We start from the raw sequence: 26,046 nt of genomic DNA on the forward strand, positions 1-26,046 counted from the left end.
TAGATGGTACTTCTGATGTTCTTGACATTGTAATTCCACATGTATTATTCATTATTGCTTTTATATAAAACTATGTTAAACATACAAAAATAAACATTCGGATTAATAAATGTTAAGCTTTTACGTCATTAGAAATATCAATATTATCTTATGCATATTTTGCAGCTCCGAATAAAAAAAAAAAAATCACAAGTAGTGGGATTAGGGTTGTGATATTTTAAAACTACAAAAGAAGGGGATTCTAAAAAGTAAGTACTAGTGTGCACTTGTGTATTACAAGTACGAATCTGGGATCTTTCAGACTTTTTTGTGTGTGTGTGTGTGTGTGTGTGTGTGTGTGTGTGTGTGTGTGTGTGTGTGTGTGTGTGTGTTATTTCATTGTTATGTGACCTTTCCAATGTACTTTTCTAACGAAACTAAAGTACCGGTAAACAAATTTAGTATTTTATTTTAATGTTTCATTAAGTTCAACAAATGTGAGTCTTGAATTGTAAAGTAAGTATTACAGTAAGATATCTGTAATTGTAAACATACCTATAAGGCAAGTTTTCCACACACACAAAAAAAAAGCAAGCGATATATATGGCAGTTATTATTCATACGGTTTTCTCTCTGAGAGAGAGAGACAATAATTTCTAAATTGTTATCATAAGAAAGGTAAAACATATTTAGGAGTCTTGGTCTATCTCATATAAAATTTCTAATCATTTTTTTAAAGATGACTACTTGAAATCATACAAACATACAAAACTATCACAGTTTCACAATATATATGAAATACAGCATAAATATTTTAAAAGAAAAAAAAGTATTAATAATGAATCTAATCTAAACAAAATGGTAAGGATAGCGTAATTCAATTTGCAATCATTTCTGAATATATAAAGACTCACTGCCTGACCCTGAGCGCGAGTCCAAATTTAATTCAATCCCGATTGAGATTGGCACAGAGTTGCAGCGGTTTATGTTGAATATAACAACACTTGAATATATCAACAAAGTCATCTCAGATTTTTCTCCAAACCGAAAAAGCGGGCGATTTTTCGTGATCAAGAGATGATTAAGCGGGGAACAAATATAGGACCTGAAAATCGGGTGGTACCCGCTACAATCGGATAATATGGCAGCCCTAAGTGGGATCGTTTTTAACAAGGATCTTATAAAATAGAGGATCTGCCCTTACAACAAAATCTTAAAGCCATACGTCACAGTTTTGCCACCCCTACTCTGCCCACTCCGCCCAATAAGATCGCAATGTTTTGAGCCAACAATCATGCCGGAAACGAAAGTAGCCTGTCAGACGATGCCAAAAACGAGAGTAGCCAATCAGTCTTGCCGATGCTCGGTTGTTTTTTGGCTTCATTAATTTAATAGGATGAAGATACATATAGGCAGATCCTCTATTTTATAACATCCTTGGTTTTTAACTAGTCATGCTCAGCGACGCAGCTAGGCTAGTTTTTGCCCGTAGCGAGAACTCGCCTTAGCAAGACCCCTTCCCCCCCGCTTCCTGACCAACCAAACCAAAACGCTCCACAACTATACCTGATATTGGCATCAGACAAAAATATACCCTTATTCCATTTTTTTTTCTTCAACTGCTCAAGTTTGATTTCAAAATTACAGTACATAATTTAATTTTTAGTACAAGACAAAACACCAAAGTAATTAGAATTTGATTGACAAAATCTGAGAGAAGCATGCTTAACATATTCTTCTAGTCTTATCATAATAACTTCAAATGACAATGTTTTTGGAATTATGTCGGGACGTGCATATGTGTAGAATGAATCAACAGTCTGTTGCTTTAGAATAGAATATTTAATTATGACAAACAGTCAAGCTGTTGTCTCGAGTATTATACTCGGACATTTTACAAATATCTTAAATCGATATAAGTTCCATGCAAACACAAAAAGCTGGAACTAAAATTTAGCTTTGCGGTCTCTTTTGGCTGCAAAGGCGTTTATAGTGTCCTCAAAAGATAGCTTTGAAGCTAACTTATGCTCTATGGATATGATCGTAAGGTTTGTGAGTCGTTGTTGTCCTGTTAACTTTCTGAGATAATTTTTTATTATATTTAATATGCTAAAACTTCTTTCCTGCCTTATATTGAAAATAAATATTTGCCCAGTTTTGCGCCCGAATCTGGTGCTCAGTTCACAAGCCCCGTTTGCCACCACCCCTCTTTGTTACGTCATTGGTCATGGTGTGCGTTAAGTTAGAAGCAATCAAAAGATGCTAAGAGTACGAACACCCAACAGTTTTTTTTTTTTTCTGACCCTTATCCCGATGTACAATTTGAACTTGAAATGGCTACAATTCTTAATTCGTCCGCTTCGGAAAGAGAAGGATGTTCTAGGATTTTTAATTCATTCTGTATAATAACTCTTTCCCTTCCAAAAATTATGCCAATAGCACAACGGAAGGAAAGCCCCTATTCAACCTCGTTTCATTTCCTTCTCCTATTTGTGAATGAAAAATTCTGCTTCTGTTACGAAACAACAACAAAATCTCTAGATTATCATTAATAGTAGTAAACAAAAACAAAAAAAAGTTACTGTTTTTGTATTATCATTGTCACCGGAAGAGAGCTGAAGGCGTGACCAAAAGCACTGACAAAACAGGAAATTGGGGATCAAAGGAGAAAAAGTGCGGTTCTTTAAAGATAGCTTCTTTTGTTTTCTGAAATAGATTAAAAAGCGGTTTCCATTTCGCGATAATAATGAATACACAAAAACAGCGATCAACTACTTCCATCATTTAGTGCTAGCTGTGACACCATTCAATTTATTTTCAGCACGTTTTGAAATTGTTTCTTTTAAGACAGGTAAGCTCGATCTTTTTCGTATAATAACAAAATAGATTACTTTCCCTTAGTTCTTGTTTTAAGAAAGTTGTTTCTAATGGCATTCAAAAGAACTATTCATGTTTCACCTCTTTCGTTTATATCATATTTCTATCACTGTGTGAGAGGGACACAGTGGTTTAGTGGTAGATTCCTTTCTTTTGGTGTTCGGGGTCCCTGGTTCGATTCCTACCCAAGTAAAATTGTGGCGGCAACATTGTGTTCATGTTAGAATACCAGAATTGACGGATAATTCATTCATGTATTGAAGAAAATGAGTGACATACAACACTTCCACTTTTCATATTTTATAACTTTTGAATTTTATGTAATTAAGTCAGTATAACGTTTGAAATTCAAGAGCAAAATGGGAATTTCTGCCTCTTGACATAGGATTTCGTAACGTCTCACAATCAGATTGGCAACACTGGACGAGGTAGATGAATCTGACTACGGCTAGTCATCGTGAAGTTTTGACATAAGAGAGCGACAGTGAAGCATAGCCTTTAGAAGATAAAGCTCGGATTTCGCACTATTTCTGTCGTTCACTGCACAGAAGCGTGAAGTTCAGGAGTCAGCCTTACACTGGGAAATACAATATTGTCTTAATAATCAGCTATTTGCAAAAACAAAGGTAAAGAACACATGAAATACCTGTCATCCGCATGCACTGAACTTTAAACAGTGACGGAAAGAAACAGAATGTTATTATGCATAATATTAATGCACAAGCGAACTATCGTTTCTTTCTTTTACATTCAATGTCAAAATAGCTGAAATTTCTGCCAAAACATATGTATTAGAAGTAGTCAAAAACTTCCCGGAATGATGTTGCAGTTTCAGTATTAGTGATCCAATCATAAGGAACCTTTGTATATACAATACAGTCTTTAGGTTACCTAATTATGAATTTAACAAGTGTGAACAGGTCGCAGTAGGCAGCGTAGCTGAACGGAGGAGTGTATGGTGATCAGTTAGAGCAGGCACGTAGCCAAGTGGGGCCCAGGGGGTCCGGACCCCCATTCGAGACGAGAAATTAAAAAAATTAAGGAAGGATAAAACAAAAAGAAACGAGAAAAAGAAAGAATTAGCGTTAAAAATAAAAAAAAAGATAAAAATAAAATTTTTCGTCAGTGCTTTAATTTGTCATTTGGAATAGACAAGTTGAAGGAATAATAAAAACAAAAAGTTATGTGAAAAGAAAGTTCTGTTAACATTTGATTCAATAGAGAAAGGAACGCAGGTAATATAAAATATTTTACAAGACATTATTGGATATGTACTTTTTATAATAGTTGAGGTCATAATGAAAAGAAAGTTGCTATATTTGAATGAACAGAAAAAGGAACGTAGGTATTGTAAAACCTTTCTCAATACTTTTTATATTCTTTTACTCGAGATTTCTTCATAGTTTGTTATTAAAATACTTACTAACATATCCTCATTTTATTGTCATAACAAACCAATGTACTGTATGTTGGCAGTAAAATAGTTTAGATTGATCGAGCTCCTGTTGTAATAACCACAGTATTTCATGTCACCCCCAACCCCCCAACCCCCCAGTTACAAAATCCTGACTAAACGAACCAATATATCTTACCAGTAAAATAGTCTAGAATGATCAAGTCCTGCAGTGACAATCACAGTATTTCATGTCACTGACTCACCCCCCTCCCCCGTATTACGAAATCTTGGCTATGTGCCTGGTTAGAGCAATGTCGCAGTTGGAACAACGCACAAAAATATCAAATTCATGTGCAAAACCGGGAAATGTGCTTTAATAGTCTTAGAAACAGCTTACGGTGACAGTGTTTTAAGGAAATGTCACCGATACTCGTTTCGCAACCGCAGAAGAGAGCAAAACATTTGAACTTTGAAAGATACCAAAAGAGGATTCTTGTCCTTGTTTCTAGCAATGACAGGAGCGGTGGAGCAATTGTACGTGTGTTCTGAAGGTGCCTAATTTGTAGGCGATTAAGCTGATGTGTACTTATATTGTGTGAATAAAGAGCTGCAACAAAATTGCGGGAACATTTTGACTCACCCTCGTATATTATTATATGAAAGAATAAAAGTGGACCATTCATGAATATTTACGTCAGACTACTATAAATAGAAATATGAAATTTGGTCAAGAAACTAATATTGTCAGAAAAGCAAGTGATAAGGGGGAATTATTTTATATAAAAATTACGTATTGTAATATGGATGGAAGGGATTCAATGTTTTTGCCAAAAATATAACCTCACGAATTATCCAAGCAAAGAAGATGAAACTTAGTCCATTGACTCGTCAATATAAATAACTTAATGTGTATATCAACGTTTTCCAATCTCGTCCCTCGTCCCTAACCCTTTCCGGTACCCGGCTTTTTGGGCTATTTTTTAGACTTTCAGTCAAGCAGCTACTGCATCGTCACTATTTATCCTAGGATCATGGTTCATACCTCATTCTCTTCAGAATGAAGCTGGCTTTCAAATGGTACCACCTGCGTGCTCATACCATATACCAGGAGCGGGGAAAATGATGTCAAAGGGAAAATTTCGGAGGGATTTTTTTTCTTGCACTTTGGGCCCCTCTGGAGCGGCCCTGTGTGAACGTAGCCATCTAAAAAAATATTCTGATAAATAGTATTTGGTATACTGAATGTGTGTGCCAAATTTCAAGTTTCTGTCTTGAATACTAAGGGCGGGAGAAATTTTATCAGGAATTCCCACCATGCCCCAAATTACCGTAAAACACCATGATCTCAGGTAAAAAAAAATTCCTGAAACATCCCTAATTACCCTAGGGTCATGTTTCGCCCATCATTCTCTTCAACTTAGAACTGCCTTTCAGGCGGTATGACTCACGTGTCTCCATCATGTATCTAAGGCGGGAAAATCCCGAAAAAATGGATTTTTGGGGTATAAATATCCTTTTTTTCAACTTTTAGCCCCTCTGGACCCTCCCTGTTTAAACGCAGAGATCTGAAAAAAATCTGATAAATACTGCTAGGTGGGCTGAATGTTTATGCACAATTCTAATTTTCCAGGTGCAAAAGTAAGCCCGCCCAAAAAATATATACCGACAATGTCCCATATTCCCGTATACAGAGGGAAATTTTTAAACATTCCCTCAGACATCCCTAATTACCCTAGGGTCATGGTTTGCACATCATTCTCTTCAGAATAGAACTGCCTTTCAGGCGGTACCATTCACTTGTCTCCATCATATATCTAAGGCGAGAAAATCCCGTGAAAGGGATTTTTTGGTAAAAATTTCAATCTTGTTCATCACAGCAAGTCTAAATGGGTATGATCTCTCGAATGGTTTATGTTCTCAGAGCTAGTTAATGAAACAGAGACATCTTCTGCGTCACGAGTTTGACGAGACTCTCGTAAGTCAACATGTTGTTCAAAGAAGGCGTTGATAACATCAATGGATTTCCCCACAGTTTCCACTATTCCTGAATATGCAGGCATGGAATGAACCAATGTAGTAATAGTTGAAGCAAAATTCCTCCTCTCCAGGTGAGGCTACCACTACTTTTTATAGCTCTCATCAAAGCTTGTTGAGTTGTCAGGTTACTCCAAATTCAGCACCAAAACTTCTCACTTTGCCTGACTATGAAGTAGCTTTGTTTTAAAAACTTTTGAAATTCTTTAGTAAAATAGATTCTAGTTTAACAGGATCATAGCTGAATTGATGATAATGATGATGTAGTGTTCTTCCTGAATGCAGGTCTTTGACCCGAAGGTCTTAGGGCAAAGTAAACCCACAGTAGTTTGTCATTGCCTTCCATAGAATGATGATGACTAAGTGGATGAATAAGTATGCGTTATTTAACAATTTAATCAATATTACAATCAATAGAAAAGGTCTCAACATGGAAATTTGGTTCTATATTAACATTTCCTCATTTCCCTCGAATTACACTGTGGAACAAATTTAAACTTTTTTGTCCTTCAAATGAAATTATGTAATTTTAACTAAATGGCAGATGCTGAATTCATTGATAAAAACCAAAATGTTCTATTACGTCACGTTTTGTTGGGTAGACCAAAACACATTATACGAAATCTACATGTTTATGTATATTTGCTATCCAATGTAGGCTAGGAAAGCATATTATACTAATATTAAATTTTGTTGACTTACCCTTTAAAATACTTTCTTTGGCCGCTTACGCTTGTAGACATCTTCTGGAGGCTCTCTGACGATAGACCAGCAATACTCAGCAAGCATACTTTCAGTCCATTTTCCACTCTAACGCTTTTCAAATGTGGCAATGTCCTTAACCGTTTTCCGTGCTCATTACTTACTGCGCCGAGGTTTTGAGGGAAAAAGTCGAGATGTGAGTGCAAAAAGTGTATTTTTAATGACATGTTGCATCCCATGACTTGAAATCTTCACACCATGTCACTAACAATAGCTTTATAATTTTCATCCTTTACATTTCCAAGAAAACCTGAACATGCCGATTTAAATGACAGCCAAGGTGATTTCTTAATTTCAGAGAGACTAGTTTCAAAGTCTTCATCCTACATGACTGTTTTAATCTGTGGACCAACAAATATTCCTTCTTTAATTTTTCCTGACTTAAGTTTGGAAATTTCTCCTTAAGGTGCGTGAAAGCAATACCTTCTCTATCTAGTGCTTTAACAAAAATCTTCATAAACCCAAGCTTGATATGTAGTAGTGCAAAGATACGTCTTGAGGGTTCACAATTGGTGTACGAGATACGTTCTTGCTGCAAGGAATGAAATCATGTCCTTGAGGCCAATATTTACGGACGTAGTGGTTTGCTATGTCACGGGTATCGCACTCACATAGAAAACAACAATATTTGGTGTATCCTTGTTGCATTCCTGTGAGAACACCAATAACTTTTAAGTCTCCACACACATGCCATTTGAATATATTCATTTTATATTCAATGAAGTCCACATCGCACTCATAATTTCATACGTCTCCTTTGTATGAGCCACATATGCTACAGGAACGGATGGGTGAAACTTTTCCATATAGCGAAGCACCGCCTTCAGAGTTAGTTTCGAGCTGTCAATAAACAAGCGCCACTCGGTAGGGGTTATGTTCATGTCCTAAATACTGAAATAAGCCATCTACATCTTTACAATAAACAATGCCTCCATTTTTAACAAAATAGTCTTCAAAATTACTTTGTCGTTTTCTAAAGGAGCTTATTTTAACATCTTGAGCTAAGAGATTCCAACCTTGAAGTCTGGAGTCCAATAATTCCGCTTTTCTTTTAGGAAGATTTAAGTCTCGAACAAGATTGTTAAGCTCTTTTTGTGTGATCAAATGAGGTGACGTTGACTGGGACGTAGAAGGCTGAAAGTCTAATCTCTGCTGCTTGGAACGTCTGAGGTATTTTCTTCCGAATCAATAATGTAATGTTCTGTAGGTTTAGGTACTGGAAGATCTTCACTGTGGGAAACTGGTCGGATAGCTGACTTTAAATTAGGGTACTGAATCTTATGTTTAGATTTAGAGGAACAACCCTTTACATCAGTCAAATAAAAGCAACAGTCAGTTAGATGATCTATTTGTTCGCGCCAAATCATAGGAACAGCAAATTTTATAGAAATACGTTTTCCTTGTAGCTAGCTTCTCAAATTCCTGGAGCACGTAGTGCAACATATGTGTGAGGCCCAAGATCTCCAACCCTGCAGCCAAACTACAGTTCATAAGCCTTTTTCACTAAAGGCGTAAGGCTACTTTTATGAGTTTTAAATGTAATTTCACCACACACATAAAATAAATTGGGTTTATTTTTAGACGCACGGAACAATGCACTTCACTGCATTTAACTAAGCGTATTTTCAGCACTTTCTTGAAACCCAGATGGGCAACAAACAGTACCACAAAAAGACACAACGCGACAAATCCGACCACTCGAAACGAAACACAGTAACTAACAATAGAATCGAACCAAAAAATACTCAAATGCTAGAACATCTGGTAGCAGAGTTAGGCAACACAAATTTGAACTCGCTTATCACTAGATGTTAATGGGCTACTACCTGAAATGAAGATAAAGAGTGAGGAGAAATATGAGAAACTAGTGTTTCCTATTATAACGCAGAAAAAGACTCTTACGCAGTAGGAGAAAATTGGGGGATGAGAACCCCTCTTTAAACAGCGTATTCCTTCTGTAAAGAAGAAAAATTGTCGTTTGGATGTTTAAATGAGCGTAAGTTGTAAGGTATATTACATATGCAATAATTTTTAAGTACATTTCTGCCTCTCCACTGATCTACTGGGTAGAATGTGCGCCTTTGGTGCATGGGGTCTCGAGTTTGATTTCCGGTAGGAAAACATTGAACGACACGGAGGCTTGGGTTCAACCTTAAACTGTAGGCCCACGTCTCATATAGCCTCGCTGCTAAAAAGGTACGCTAAATTCCAATAACCAAACCAAAATTTGATCATATTTCATCACATCCCGTAAAAATACGGGATTTCACAGTACAAAATTTCAAACTTTTCAATGTTTCACAAAATTTTTACGTGATATACAAAAGTAATCACAGATTTGATTTTCTCATGCAAAAATACAAGAAAAACATATTTCCATGTAAAGGACAGATTTCGTGTTGCACAGTGTTATCGAAAGTTTTCCGTTTTTCCTTTCCCCAACCAAAGAAGCCAATATTTAGGTTTGTAGAGGTTATTGAAGCCTGAAAATCTTTAATATGAATCAAGAGGGAATTTAATGCATTATATGAATCTTCAAAATCCCAGTTTTTGGCAAATAGGCCTATTAATATTATGTATTTTTAATGTTTTACTAAGAAGGATGTAGCCAATAATTTTGTGCATATTTATGATTTTTCTCCCTACATTGTTGTAATAAAAAATCCAAAACTCAATTTTTCACTTTTGTTCTGAGAAATTTTATAGACTTTCCCTTTTTCCCTTATGGGAAAATAAATTTATTCAATTTTCACACAGTAAGAACTACTAATTAATTATCTTTTTAACATGGTATGGTTCATATCTCTACTGTGTTTACAACTTGTATTATAATAATCAGTTAAAGTGAATGTTATGTCTGCACGAAAACTTTTGGAGTTGGAAATCGGTTATCCAATATGGCAGCCATAGCGACCAAACCCGACGCGGCATTTTTTGGGATTTTCTCTGAGTTACTGAATAGAGTATCATGATCACTTTAGAAAAAGTTTCGTCTTTTTTTTTTTTTTTTTAAATGTGCGGGTTTTGCCCTTTTTTGGTCTAATTGCACTGAACTATATATTTTTATTATTAAAATGACTGCAGTTCGCGTAATTCGAGTTTTACTACATTTATTTTCCACGTATTATTCCTGAAAAGAGTCATCTGCTTTCCAAAAGATGGCAGCAGTAAGTTGAACGTTTGTGCCATCTACTGGAAGTAAAACGATTTAGCAGAAATAGGATATGAATTACAGAAATTTAAGAATTTACATCTCTGTAGCTGTACACCTTAGGTCTGTGGTTCGCAACCAGTGTATCGTGTGGTCCCCATAGAATGTATTGCAAAATTTTGCAATTTAAAAATCATAATCACTATAGTAACAATCTTATTTAGTTCACATGACAAAATCATTACAGTACTGTAGCAACAAGGCTTGTTTCCAGAACCCGAACTGATATTTTTCGCCTAACGTCATTTAGGTATTTATGCTCTGCTCATTACTTGGAATGTAGAATCATTACAGTGGAAAAAACAGAAGTCAATCTTAAAACTTTAATAACATTCTTAAGTTCAACACTTATAATAAAAAATAACTGACGAGTCACCTCTACGACAATTCGAAACATGAAGACAACATATTAACAAGAGTCCATCGCAGGCCAAGTGATGTTGAGTTTTCTCTGGATCTCCCGTTTCCCTCCACTTTCTAATTTCACCCACATTTTTTAGTAATCACTTACATTTATTAGTTGTTCGTTCCATTTAGTCTGAAGAGCATAACCATCAGACTTAAAACAAGAAATTTCATTTCTTTCAAGATCGTAACGCTTCGAAATGACAAAAGTATCTGTGTGCAATCATCATCCGATCTTTGAAAGAAATAATTTGATAATTTATTGTAAGCATGGTCCTCAGTACATAGGATAATGAATATCTATACACATACACTCGTTCTAGTCACCATCTGATGGTGATCTTCGAAGAACCAGCCTTATGAGTGTGCTGGTCAGAAAAAAAAAAAAAAAAAAAAACACTGAATTGTCAGATAGCTACTTATGACAGAGCCTGACAACTAAAGGGTCCAAATGGATAAATCGAGTTGGATGGTGAGACTTAGTGCGCCTGATAGAGGATGTGAAAATATGTGAAAGTGCCAAGTTATAGCGGCTGAGCGCCATAAGAAACGGAGGGGAAGGGGTCAAAGTTGGTGGGGAAAGGGCTATGCTATGTTATTGAAATACATCAAATAAACTGTTGAATCGTGAAAATGGTGTAAGATAGACAATGCAAACGGTGGTAGTATCACATATTGGCAAAAGAAGAATAGGCAAAGTAGATTATGAACCTCCGCCGCCATCTTAAAATCTGCCATTTTGAAATCTAATATATATATATTATTTTATTAAATGGAAAAGTGGTCATGTGATATATCAATTAGGGCCAGCATGTTCTCAAAAAGTCAATTATGAACTTTAGTGATCGTTATCTGTACTTATTTCGAAGATTTAGGATCATCTTTATAGTTATTTACGAAAGTCTAGAAGACTGATACTCGTATGTTGGAAGTTCGGATTATTACAAAAACACATGTAAGTTATACATATCCACAAGCCAAGAAAACTAACAGTGAAATTTGATATCCAACCGTGAACTTTGATGATAATAATAATAATGTGATAATATAGGACTTGTAATTACAACATCTTATTACCATCTACAGTCACTAGAGGAAGACTCCGATCAGATCTCTCTGGGTTATTGTTCGCATAGGATTTCTAGGCTTTCAGCATCTATGGCCATGCTAGCCCCTCATACATATGAGGGATGACGTCCCTCGGCGAGTACATTTTCCAGGGAAAGGGAAAAAAGGAAGAAGCCTGGGGCCTATGTATTAGATATCATCCCGGCATTTGCCTGGTGTAAATGAGGAAAACCCAGGAAAACCTCACTCAAGACGGTTGGTCTGAAAAAGCTGTTACACCTTTTCGACCGAGTGTCCCCACCAGGAATTGAACCCTGAACCAAAGGCGTGAGTTTTAAAGACTATGCTACACGAATCACTCGCATATTTTTCATTCTATAATTTATATATCCTTTTCATATCAGTTTGAAAAAGAAAGTGAAGTAAAATTACATGTTTGTAAATATACGAAAGTAAAACTAAAAACAAGAAAGAGAAATATAGAATATATAAACAAGAGTTAGTAGAACGCTATCAAAAATGAACGAAGTTATGCTTTTTATTTGTTATTTGTAAAATACTTGGTGTTTGTTACTATAAGTGCAGAGGGAAGAACGTGAGCAAAGGCTTTCCTCAAAAGTGGGTATGAAGAAGAATTAAAAATAAATGTATCCAGTGGTGCTATTCAGGCCGTTCACACCAGTTCGCTAAAACCGGTTGTTAAAATATTTTCAGTTCGCAGAACCGTTTGTTATACCCAGACATAAAGACACACACTCACACACATGCGCGCGCGCGCATGAGGTAACAAGAATGGTGCTCAGATATCAAGAATGAGAACTGGTATCATGAGTGAATTGCTGAGGGTATTTATATTTGGTACACCATTATTAACAATCGTCGATCCATTGCTGGATGAAGGTCTTTCAAATACTTTTGACAACAATCTATGTTGGACAAGTCTTTTCCGAAATATTCGCAGGGCTACATAATTTCGTCACACCACCTTGTAGTAGGTCGCTACTAGTCACTTAAGTTATCCAGTAAAAAGAATGCTTTTGCTTATCGTGTATGGTTTCTTTCCTAAAAGAGTTATATCTATCTTCTACTATATCTCTCTCTCATATATCCTACGAGAGAGAGAATCGGTTGTTGAAACTAGCATCACTGGATGTATGAAAATAAACATCGAAGGAAAAAGTGTAAGGAATACTAGTGAAGAATATATGAATATTGGAGATAATTGGAAAGACAGGAGAAACTATTTAAGGCAGTCACAGGTAAAGATATTTTATTATGAGGTAAAAGCAAAGTAAAGCAAGCGTAGAAGGCAGCTACGTTGAGTGACCGTATTAACCTGGTATAAATCCTATTTTAAAAGGAAGAGACAACTCCAAGACCACGATTTACAGAAATTTCTCAGTTTGTGGGAAACAAGTGGTGAAAAATACTATATTAACTAATCGAGCACATAATACCTATTTCGCAATTCCGAAGTTGGAATTCGAAGGTCAGTCACCTCATTAAAATTTTTCCATAATATTCCCTAAGTTCCAGTATGCTAATTCCTGGATGGCAACTTTAAATAAGTTCCAGTTGATTTATTTTTCCATTTTTGATGCATTGTTCATGATCACGGACGTACGCAGGGGGTGGGTTCTGGAGGTCCGCAACTTCTCCCCAAAATTTCGACTTTCGTTTAAATTTAGACTAATTTTAGGGGGAATTTTAAGAATTTTAATACAAAATACTCTCATATTGAGTTTGGACCCCCCTAAATAAATTCCTGCGTACCAGGGGCGGATCCAGGGGGGCGATCGGGGCGATCACTTCCCCTCCAGAAGAGGAAACTTTCTTATTTTATATATATAAATAAAACCCATCAAAAAGTTTGGAGCCCTTAAAAGTAGCAGTATAACAACCCACCGCCCCCCCAGAAGTAGGTCCTGGATCCGCCCCTGCTGCGTACGCTACTGTTCATGATTAAAGTATTAATTGTTCCTTCAGGCTGTCTGGAATAACCAAATAAATACCATATTACTTTACAGAGTATTGCAATCATCTCTCTTGATATTATTCCACATTAAATAATGAAATTCATAAAGAATAGAATCCGTTTGCTACTTTAATGATACAAAAAAAATTATTTTCTTGCTTCCCTGAAAAAACCAGGACACTACAGAATGTGGGCTGCCTGAAGCATTTCTTTCTATTGTACTGTGCAGAATTAGTTCTTACGTAAACAGGGCTACTTCACATGAACTAGGGGGCGCGGTGGCTGAGTAGTAGAACGTTCCTGGGGCCTGGTCGTATTCCAGCTCGCACCGTGTGGACTTTGTGGTGGACAAACACCGTGCTCGTGGGTTTTCTCGGGGTTCTTCCGTTTCCTTCCACTTTCTTCATTCCACCATTTCACTCATCTCTCATCATCACCGTCTCCTTTAGCCTAACCGACATAACCGTGGGACGTAAAACTTAAAGATTTCAGTTTCATTTTTTTGTCATGAACTATTGTCCTTGGGAAGTGGGCTCCATGTGGCTGCTGTGTTAATTTTTTCACTTACTTTGTTGTGGCATAAGGTCATGTGAAATACGTGAAATGCAAATTATTTCAGAAATCGGCGAAAATGTAGTTAGTGCTCTATGATTTTAGAGCTTAAATAATAATACTATAATTAAGGATTGTTGCTTTTTCTATTTTATGTGGATATGAAATAACACAAGTAAACCATTTATACAGGGTGTTTCGAAACAACACGGAGAAAGTTTGGGAGGTGGTTCAAGACAAATAGTACGGGTGCACAAATGCTTACTTTCGGACTTGTAGGCTGCCGGAAACATGAAAAATGGACTTTAAAGGTCTATTGCTCCAAAACTATGGAACTTACCATAGTCAGGTCAGAATTTCACTTACGAAGTAATATTTGCGCTATCCAAAAGTACATGTTTCAGAATCATAAAGTACTTACGAAGCCATTTCTATATTGGGAGTTTGGATGCGGGCATGTACTCTCCAACTACCTCTATAAAAATTGTTGCGGAAGTACCGCAGGATTTTGAAACATAGATATTTGGGCACATACTAGTTCCTAAGTGAAATCTTGACTTGACTACGGTAGGTCACATAGGTTTGCAGCTATGGACCTTTAAAGTTAATTTTTTTTTTCATGTTTTCGACGGCCTATAAACTCCGAAAGAAAGCGTTGGTGTACCCAATATGGTCTAAACTTTTTGTCTTATGTTGCTGTCAGGAATCACCTCCCAAACGTTGTCGGTGTTGTTTTGAAACACCCTGTATATATTGTATTTGTTTCTGACTGTAGTCCATGTCAATTAGCCACCGTTTCCGTAACGGCCAATTTCTCTCAGCACGAAAATGTTATTTTGGTTTCGCTTCAGGTAGCTTCACGTATATGGTACGAGTTCAACCGAACTCATCCGATTGAGTCAAACATAGCACGGTAGTAGACTGATTTGCTGATATAGCACGGAAATATTATGCGGTGCATGCAGGGCCGGTCCTAGGCAATTTTCTGACTCCCCTTTCTCTAGAAACAAAAAAAAATTAAAAGACAAGATTTTAAGCATACTACTCCATCATGAACAACAAAGGCCAGGGAAATAGCACTCACACTCAGAAAGACGTAAACACTACAAATACAATCTCGTTGTGTCTGTTTTTTTAAAAATAATAATCTATTACAGCGTTTCCCAACCAGTGTGCCGCGGCACACTGGTGTGCCGTGAATGGCTCCTAGTGTGCCGCGAGGAATCGAAACAAAATTATTAATTTTATAGCAATCAAATTGCAAAACGTAGGGAAAAGTGTATATTCGTATTTTACATTACTATGAATCTACAATTTTAAAATCCATACCGGTTTACTCTTCTGTACATTTCTAATGTTGAAAAAAGTATTTGCTACCATTGTTATGACCACTATTGCTTTTTTATTGTTGCAGACTATTTCGTAACTTGAAAATGTAAAGTATCACTCAATCCTTTCGACAAATTACCTACAATTGTGTTTTAAAAGTAAAAGAGATTTGTTTGTTCGTTAGTTATTTAGTGATCTTTCTTCTTAGTAAAAGGTGGACACAGTTTTTAAAAAGAAAGCATATTTTTAAAAACCTTAGTCCAATATTTCATTTGCAATTGTTTTCTATTTTTAAATTACAATGAAAAATATGCATAATGATTTACCACGGGGGAAAACCAGTGATAGAGCTTTCTTCTCTGTGAGAAGGAGATCAATAATCACAGAAAAAATACCGCTGTGTTTTATATTTACAAATAATAATATCTGTAAGTGTGCCGCGAAAATCCAAATAACAACCTTAGTGTGCCGCAAGTTGAAAAGGGTTGGAAAACGCTGATCTATTATGTTAGTGAAAGATAAGCAAACACGTCTGCAGAGGAAAGATGGTAATCCTTTTTATAGAATTAAATATCGAGCTTCAATCTCAATATATCAGTTTGCAATTTCAGCACAACTAGCTCTTTTATCTTTATTACTTGATTTTCGTTCTACATATGTTAAAAAAGTAAAATAAAAAAGTTCTCACCTTCAATGATAAGGAACGTAGTTACGACAAAGACAAGACTAGTTTTCGTATCAACTAACTAAATAGAAGAGGTGTTCGCTGCTCTTCGAGAACTGATTTCTTATATTTAACAACAGTCAAGCAATTCATGCTGGGATTTGTTGGACCATTTGCTTTGGCACTGTAAATGTGATCTTAAATTAATGCGACCTAAACATGATTTATGAATGTAGTATTGAAATAGAAGGTCAACTTAGTAAATTTAACTACCATTACCATGATGTCTGTTTCAAACAGGAAATATTTTAAATAATATATAGTTATGACAGATTTTGCTGCCCTTCGAAACTTCCCGCCCGGTCCAAGTATTGCATACATGGGAGACGGCCTTGTATATTAATTATATTGTATTTCTTTTTAGCAGCAGTTCGTGTCAAGTAGCTACTGTTTCCATAAGGGCGAATTTCTTTCAGCACAAACATGTTGCTGCTTCGGGCTTGCTTCAGATAGCTTATCTGTAGTACGAGTTCAACCGAACTGATCCGATTGGATCAAACTTGGCATGCTAGTATTCCTTGATCTGCTAATATAGCATGAAAATATTATGAGGTACATGCTTTTGTTTCTCCAGTTTTAGACGGTCGAATTTTGTGTAATATTTTCTGAATTCAGAAATTATACACTGAACTCAAAAGATCGGGGTCATTCTTTGGTACACCTTGGCCTGGTATATTAGAGTGTTAAATGCTATTGTATGTAGTCTTTTGATTCCGAAGTTGTGCACAATAATTCATCTAAATCGATTAATTAAGCATGATAAAAGAATGGTGCACATAGTCTCCTGTTTGATTCCCGTGGGAGAGCATTGCACTCATAATATAAATAGTACTTTTGATTCCACCTTGAACTATAGATACACATTTCAAATAGCATCAGAGCTAAAAGGGATCAACATTACCCTAAAGGGCATAAGCGTTTTACGTTAAATTAAAGATATTGTTTTTGTTTTAGAACATGCTTAAGAGTCTTCATCCCGGCGAAATTAAAATACCGCTAATTTTACAGTAATTATGTGATATCTTCAAATAGATAAAAGATAATTGAAATATGGAACAAGAGCGCCCTAGACAATATTATTTTGCGTGAGGTACCGTTATCACAAGTCACCTAGTGGCTTTCCGTTTTCAGCTGTTTAGAAACGCGAAAATAAATACCGATTTTCAAAATGGCTCGAAATCGAAAGCAGATAAGTGAGTCGTGATAACGGTTTCTCATGTAAAATAATATTGTCTAGGGCGCTCTTGTTCCACATTTCGATTATCTTTTATCTATTTGAAGATATCACATAATTACTGTAAAATTAACGGTATTTTAATTTCGCCGGGATGAAGACTCTTAAGGAAACTTCGTGGTTTTGTAACACTCAAATATTCTTGATACAATTAATCTTTGGATTGCAGTTTGAATATTGAACTCTCGTCCCTTGCTCCTCAATGCAAAATAGAGTTTCTTCATCTTAAGAAGGTTAACTCTTGAGCACATCAGCCAATATTTTGTAATAATGTTGAATATTGATGTTCACGTTTCAAATTGCTTTTGTCTGACCTCATTCCATACCCAAAGTTCTGTCTAACAAAAGCTTATTCTGTTCTAGGGCTATTGATCAACATGAACACAAAAGCAATTGTTGTCATCGCTTTCTTCGTGACGACCTTCAACGGACAGTCGCTCGGGTACTTCGAAGACACGTACAACGACAGCGTCGGGTCATCTAAAGAGATTCCACCGACATTGTCTGATAATGTAAGGAAAAGACGACAGTGGACAAGTACTGGTCATAGGTCATTATCATCTGACACCGGGTCCAGAAATGATGGACTTAATTCATTGTCATCTAATAGTGCGTCCGGATTGTCTAATAATGGTCGAGGGTCTTTCTCATCTAATAGTGTATCTGGGTGGTCAAATACAGGTCGTAACTCATTATCTTCGAACAGTGCATCTGGGTGGTCTAATAATGGTCGTAACTCATTACCATCGAACAGTGCATCTGGGTGGTCAAATACAGGTCGTAATTCATTACCTTCGAACAGTGCATCTGGGTGGTCAAATACTGGCCGTGATTCATTATCTTCGGACAGTGACTTTGGGTGGTCTAATACCGGCCGTTATTCATTATCTGGATGGTCAAATACTGGTCGAAGGCCAGGGTCATCCAACAGAGACCCCGAATGGTCAAGTGACAACAGAGGCAGTGGATCTTCTTCTAATGACGACCGTTCAAGAAATAGAAACTCCTCTGGGAACAACAGAAACACAAGCAGTGGAGGAAGCAACAGAAATAACAATAGGAGTTCGGTAAGCAGCGGCAAAGACGACAGCAAAAGTGGGACCATGTATCCAGGTAAGAAAGTAGTTCCCTTTTAACTTACAACCCATAAGTAACATAATCATTTCAACTGTCGTTTTTGGTTCATGTAGTCCAAGATTCACTTTCTCGTGAGGGCTAAAAATGTCTAAATGACGAACTATGTGGAAAACTACAAATAATATCAGTAAAAAATTTAAACCGGTTTCACTATAAATCAGACAGATTCTTATTAATTTTCAGAATTTTGTTAGCAGGTCTGTTATTTCTTTTTCACGGGTTAAGTAACCTTTAGTGTACCTGAAATGTTTAAAATCAGTATTAATTTGTAATAACAACTCAAATATAATATAAAAATTTAATAAGCTTGAGTCAAGGTGAAATAACGCAACGTTTACGTTAGATACATGCTACCAATATTTCATAGTCTGATAGGTAATATTTATTTCAGTAACAATTTACAATAAACGTTTATATATTTATAAAATTTATGAGGGAAATATGTAATATTCATTTGATAGTGCACTGTGGAAATAATCAAATATGTGAGAATATTATCTGTGAGATGTTTGAGTACGAATAAACAGAGGAAAAAGAATGGGAGATAGAATGGGATGGAATTCCTACGAAATTCTCCATGAGGAAATCATTATGCAGAGTATGCGAAGGCAAAGGCAGTGTGTTAACTACGAAATTCTCCATGAGGAAATCATTATGCACAGTATGCGAAGGCAAAGACAGTGTGTTAACTACGAAATTCTCCATGAGGAAATTATTATGCACAGTATGCGAAGGCAAAGGCAGTGTGTTAACTACGAAATTCTCCATGAGGAAATCATTATGCACAGTATGCGAAGACAAAGGCAGTGTGTTAACTACGAAATTTTCCATGAGGAAATTATTATGCACAGTATGCGAAGGCAAAGGCAGTGTGTTAACTCATGGTGCAAACATAAAAGTGCGTGAGAAGTAAGTACATGTAGACTGCGTGAAAGTTGTATTATGTGTGTGTAGGGGGGTTGTAAATAATGGCTGAAATGACTGATATAGTTTAGAAATAAAGAAATAAATTTAAATTCAGGTGAAAGCTAGGGCCACCTGAAATTGCTTACGGAAAGGAAAGACGTTTACTGTAGTTTGTAAGGAAATATTAGTTTACGATCATACTTACCACGCTTCACGCCTGCTCCCTACGGACCCGCCCCCCCCCCAAGTGGATTTTGGATGTTCGTTCCTTCTTCCTATGAACACTCATCTAAAGGCCATACAGTTCTAGGTATTCGGATCAAATTTTAAACTTAAGGGCCCTTATGCAGAGTCGTTCTGGCACGTGATTAGTGCCATACTAAAGAGTTCGACTAACGTATGTTTCCTGCAGTAGTCAGACCTTTAGTAGAACGCTAATCATACGTCAAAACGAGTCTGCATAAGGCCTAAGGTTTCTATGAGATTCTTCAAATGGAGGTTCTAATTTTCTTCCTATCCTGAAAGATTACAGTGATTTACTTGAGAGAGAAAAAGAAAAATTGAAAATTTCTGGAAAATAACAACAATGATTTGCATCTATTTATTTGTTTTACATTTCATAAATGAATACAGTACGAATATTTAATAAACAAGCATATAGTATGTTATAATCATTCTTTTCTGACTAGGGAACCTATCCAAGTGTAACTCTGACTTCGAGTCGAGACTATGGCCGTTGAATACCTTGTCCCAAAAGAACATAACACGAAAAGTGATACATCCTCGATCGCAACCGTTGCGGAGATATAAGCGTGAAAAGTTAGAAATTGAGCTCCATACTATACATTACAAAGTCAGATTTTTCGGAAACGGTCGGGTAAGGAAACTCAGCGAATACATATCAAATTAGTGTGGAGAGCCCAGCACCTTTTGAATGAAAATTTTGTGTCTCCGGGACACTCGCAGGGTCCCAGGCGGGGTCCAACTGAAAATTTACAAATGGAACCGGGGGTCAAGCAGAATATTGTATGAAAGCTATTGTTTAAAAAAAAAGAACATAGAACAAATCTCAACTCTGTACGATAACCCTGTGCAAACGGGCAACTGGTCAAAATGTCAGTACAACCTATATCAGAAAATCTATGACCACGCTTCTAAATCCGTTAAGTTGCGACAATAACAAAACAGAAAAACACGTTTAAAAATGCAAGGTATTGAAGTAAGCAAATTGCTGCAGAGTCTCTCTTAGAGTCGCACAACGGACCTTATCCAAGTATAAGCGTGACTTCAAATGACCAATGGACCATAGAATGACCATAATTCTTTTCACGCATTTCTTAAAACGCTTCGTAAGATTGAGTTCTTGTTAGAAAGATCAACATTTTATTAATAGCGAGCGCTATAATGTGGGATAATTTACTTTTATAGGAAACCCATAAGTAAGTTGACTTTACAGTTGCAAGTGAATTTTTACTTTTCGGACGATTTTCTTAAAAATGACTCACACAATTTTCTTCTTCACATTTCATAGTGTCTAAATATTTCATTAACGCCTCTACAATATTGATTCTTTTACTTTCGTGAATGACTGTTCTTCAAACGAAGTTTTCCGAAAACCCTGATTATAGTTTTGTATCATATGAGTATACTATTTCTTTCATCCTCCGCTAAGGCCCAAAGTGAGAACCACGTGAGATGACGAAACTGGGATAAGATAAAGCTTTACATTGGATGTTGCCCACCCCAACTCAGACAAGGTAGACTGCCGTTCAATCACAGTGGAGAAGCCAAAGTCATTACGTACCAAGTGTAATCGAAGAACCCAAAGTGATGTAATTCGATTTCTCGAGACGAAAGGCAAAATACGATTTAATTGTCGAATGAGTAAGGATTGCCGCAGGAAGTTAATAAGTAATGGTTATATATAGAACTGCTCCACAGAGCTTAAAGGACTCATCGACATACAGGACGAGGGCGACCAAAGGTTGAAATCTATGGCGGCACACGACCTTGCTCAACGCGAAAATTACGTTGGTCAGTGAAAGGCGTAGATTACAATTTCTGAGCTGTTCATTGTATCCCTCAAATTTCCAGATCAACGCCTGGAGAATCGAATTACATGTCCTAGTTTAGAATAGTTACACTTGATAGAAGCTTCAATTCATACCATTTATTTAAAAGGTTGCTATCCCAGAACAATTGAACGAGAGAATGTGTCTATTGATGTAGGTGGTTAGCGATGTGCAATAAACAGTCTTATCCCTGTTTCGTCATCTCACAAGATTCTGACCTGATGTCTTAGCAGAAGTTGAAAAAAGCAGCCCTCGTATATCTAATGTTTCAGCAATAATTGCAAGATAATACGATTTAAACTGTATAATAAGAGAGTGAAAGTTTAGTGTGATAGTCCATACCTTTAATCTAAATATTAAAGTAATAAAAAGGATTTGCAGTTTCAAACAATTTCTCTTTCGTTTTTAATCCTTTAAACTCTTCTGACTGCTATAGTAGTTCTCATATCCACATAACTGCACTACTGCTATCCCCTCATGTAGCCAAGAGGTGTTAAATATGCCATAACTCAAATGTTCTAAATCTTTATCATATCGAAATCCATCTAGATCATAGTCCTCCTCGCTGGTTTAATGGCTAGTGTGTATGTCTTTGGTAGAAGTGATCCCGGGATCAATTCCCGATAGGAGAGCAAGGGAATTTGAACGCATTACGGTATTCGCATTCCACCTTAAACTGTAGGCCCACGTCTGATATAGCCTCAGTGCTGAAAATGGACGCTGAACTTTAATTAACAGACGGGAAAAAGCACTGTTAATCATCCACCTTTTTTGTGGATGTTTAGAGCATTAATTATTGTTGAATTTATAGATTCTGTTTTGTACTTTCATATATTTTATTATTATTGTAGGTACGAAATGGTGTGGTGCAGGGAACAGAGCAGATAATGACTCGGACATCGGCTACCACGAAGAGACAGACAAGTGCTGCAGAGAACATGATAAGTGCCCTGATTTCATAGAATCCGGTGACACCAAGTATGGGCTAAAGAATGAAGATTCGTATACCAGGTATTCGAGTTGCAATCTATTGCAAAATAGTTTTGGATGGTATTCTTTATGGATGGATATAGTATGTAACAATTGAAAAATTAATATTTTATTTTCCAATTGAAATCTATGAGTACATTTTTACCAGTACACAGTCGAACATTTTTACCACATATTGTATTAAAGATTTCATCATCGTGAAGATTGAACGTATGCAAAGCTGAGCTGCAAGCAGGGCCGGATCAAGACCCTCAGAGACCGTAAACAGGTCGTACTCCCAGTGCCGGATTTAGGTTTGATGGACCCTAAGCTATTCAAAGGGTTCCTTTTGTGCGTCAAGCTTTAGGGGTTCTTTACACGTCAAGCTTTCTTTTCCAGCGACAAAATGTCGCCGTTTTTTAGGTTCGAGTATATGTTATGTGCTCATTTATCATCGTAATGGATATCTACATGGAAACAAGCAGGGGTGTCATTTAGGGGGGCAGGGAGGGGCATTTGCCCCACCTGAGTTTAAGATGTATATAGATTTTATCATTAGAATAGTAGTAAATCAGTGAAAAACAAGAAATTTTACTTATATCAAGGGGTCTTGCCCCCCCAAGCAAAATCTGAAATGACGCTCCTGGAAACAAGGGCTCCGTTATAAGCGGGGCTGGATAACAGGGACCTCATTACAAGTGGGGATAAAAAATAGATTTAACTTGATTTTGAGTTTAACGTCCCGTTCAGCAGCGAGGCTATATAAGACATGGATCTACTGATTAACGTGGAATCCGAACCACATAAGCTCCAGCCGAGAATCTAACCCGGGCCTCCTGCGTGAAAGGCGCGTACGCTAACCGCTTAGCCACGGAGAAGCTCGGCTAAAAAATAGAGTCCTATTACTTGCTTCATAACAGTCTAGTACATAACAAGACAAAACACCATTGTTGTTTGTGCGTTTTATTTTATTTGCTTTTTCTTGTTATTTGAAAATTATATTACAATAAAGTTTTTCTTTAAATATTTTGGACCCCCACCCGAGTGGGGACCTAAGCCTTAACTTTATACGTAAATCCGGCACTGTATACCTCATACAAATGTAATTCAATATATATATATATATATATATATATATATATATATATATATATATATATATATATATATATATATATATATATATATAAGTTAATTGGTTGAACTTAAACACAACACACTGTTAGAAACATTTCCGGTTTCAACCTTTACCGCCATCGAATGAAAACAGAGGGAGATACAAGTAATGGCTTTTTGTTACGGATTCATCGTCTGAGGAACAGGTTCTATTTTTGATGTTATTAATCTATTCCAAGTACTAGTTATAGATGTACCACTTCAAATTTAAGTATTGAATTCCCATAGTTTAGAACTCTACGATAGTTTCACAGTGTGAAATGAAGATCACTTGTTGTATTCAAATTTTCGTTATGTTGAAGGCACTAAAAGAATCTCCATTGGTTTAGGACACGGGGCGCGGTGGCTCAGTGGCAGAGCGTTCACCTCCGGTGCTTGGGGTCCCTGCTTCGATCCGAGCTTGCGCCATGTGGAATTTGTGGTGGACAAACACTGTGCTTGCGGGTTTTCTAGGGGCTTTCCCGTTTCCTCCCATTCCACCATTTTCACTAATCTCTCATCATCACCGTCTCCTTTAGCCTAACCGTCATATGCGTGGGACGTAAAACTTAAACATTTCATTTCATTTTTATTTTTCGATTTAGGACACGAGATGTTGACGATAAGAGTAGGAGTTTAGAACTAATTAAGACGTAAGTCGAGGTACCACTGCATTATGTACCATACCTTTTGTTATGTTTTCCAGATTGAGCTGCCAATGTGACATGGACTTCCACCGATGTCTTAAAAACGACGGCTCCAAAGCATCCAATAACGTGGGAAACATATTCTTCAACACCTTACGCTCTAGATGCTTCAGAAACGATCACCCAATTGTACGCTGCGTGAAGGAGGAACCAGGGTCAGTAAACCCATTCGCTTTTAACTACTTGGTTAACCCGGCGGCTTGGCGCCAAATTTCATAGGCTCGTGCCTCCTGTTTTTGTAGCCTGTTACTATTATAGTGGATGGCAGTTGGTTCTGATTGGGGTTAAAAATGAAAATTTTATTTTTCAATACACACTTCTGAACATGATTTATTACCTTGTGATAACATATTGGAACTTCTGAATTTTTTACTAAATAATAATTGTAATTCGAGTAAATTTAATGAATGGGGCTGTAAGACTAGGCGCCAGTGCCGCCGGGTTAAGGAAATTTCTAGTATTTAACGACATTGAATAACTGCACTAGGTCATTCATTTACATAATTAAATATTGTTCTGTTACTGAATACTTTTTGAAATTTATTTTTAAACTCTTTCTTCTCAAAAATTAAATTTTGTTATTCATATACAGTATTATTGTAATCAGTGGCGTATTTAGGGGGGGGGGGCTTCCGGGCTTAAGCCCCCTCCCGAAATTTTACTTACTATAGTAAAGTATATAAAATATCTTGCAGAATTTTCACATTTTCAGGCAAAGACCCCCGCGAAAGTTAGCAAAGCCCCCCGAAACAAAATCGCAAATACGCCACTGATTGTAATATTTAATAATACAATTTTATTTTAGCAATATTAAATACTATTTACAATATCGAAGCACGTCTTTATGAGCGGAATGTTAATCCGTAATATTAAGGTGACAAGATAATAGGCGTCAGTATCTGCGCTGCCTGCCGGATGTCAAGAGATGTTACTACTCAGTCTATTTGCAGATTGAAAATTATTGAAACAATTTAATTGGACTTAAGAACGATGCTGTTTTAATTAAATTATTCCAAGAAAAGAAAAACTTAACTATAGCTGGGCCAACTAGCTTGTAAATAATGCAAGTGCATTTTTAAGGAAAGGGACAGTCAAAACATTTGAAAAACAAATTAGTAGATTGAAATCATTAAAATTGCTGTTTATTTCAAATAAAAATTAAAATAAAAGAAATAATACTTTTGAAAAACACATTTTCAAAAGAAAATAATAGAGAAAATAAAACAAATTTGTAGTAAGACGTAGAATATGATTGTGTTTTCAATTTCTTAAAATAAAATAAAGAGTTTTAGAACATCATCTTTTAAAAAAATAACCAAGTAAAATAAATGCACTAGTATAATATAAAAATAATTCTGCTTTCAAGATAATTATATATTTTTAATTTATATATTTCTAACAGGAAACGCATAAGTAGCGTTCTCAGGTACAATCACTAAGTTGATTTACATGAGAATTTAAAGAACATAAATTTTTGATTGTATATGTGAGAACACTCCATGCTTTTCTTTGTAGTCATACATAAGTAGAATTTCTTTCAAAATAATTTTCTTG

The 26,046-nt window shown here is 36.3% G+C and overlaps 1 protein-coding gene across 1 annotated transcript in view; it reads left to right on the plus strand.

Annotated features, from left to right (window-relative positions):
* Window positions 1-2,707: 2,707 nt before the first annotated feature.
* The window catches only part of LOC145691525 (uncharacterized), a 29,371-nt gene continuing 6,032 nt past the window's right edge, over window positions 2,708-26,046 (plus strand). The window contains exons 1-4 of the mRNA XM_081766935.1: window positions 2,708-2,830; window positions 17,910-18,659; window positions 22,513-22,672; window positions 24,492-24,647. Of these exons, the coding sequence (XP_081623061.1) occupies window positions 17,924-18,659; window positions 22,513-22,672; window positions 24,492-24,647 (1,052 nt within the window). The 5' untranslated portion in view covers window positions 2,708-2,830; window positions 17,910-17,923. The remainder of the gene's footprint in view (window positions 2,831-17,909; window positions 18,660-22,512; window positions 22,673-24,491; window positions 24,648-26,046) is intronic.

Source organism: Thermobia domestica, chromosome 8, assembly GCF_964235325.1.
Source record: "Thermobia domestica chromosome 8, izTheDome1.hap1.1, whole genome shotgun sequence".
Lineage (NCBI taxonomy): Eukaryota > Metazoa > Arthropoda > Insecta > Zygentoma > Lepismatidae > Thermobia > Thermobia domestica.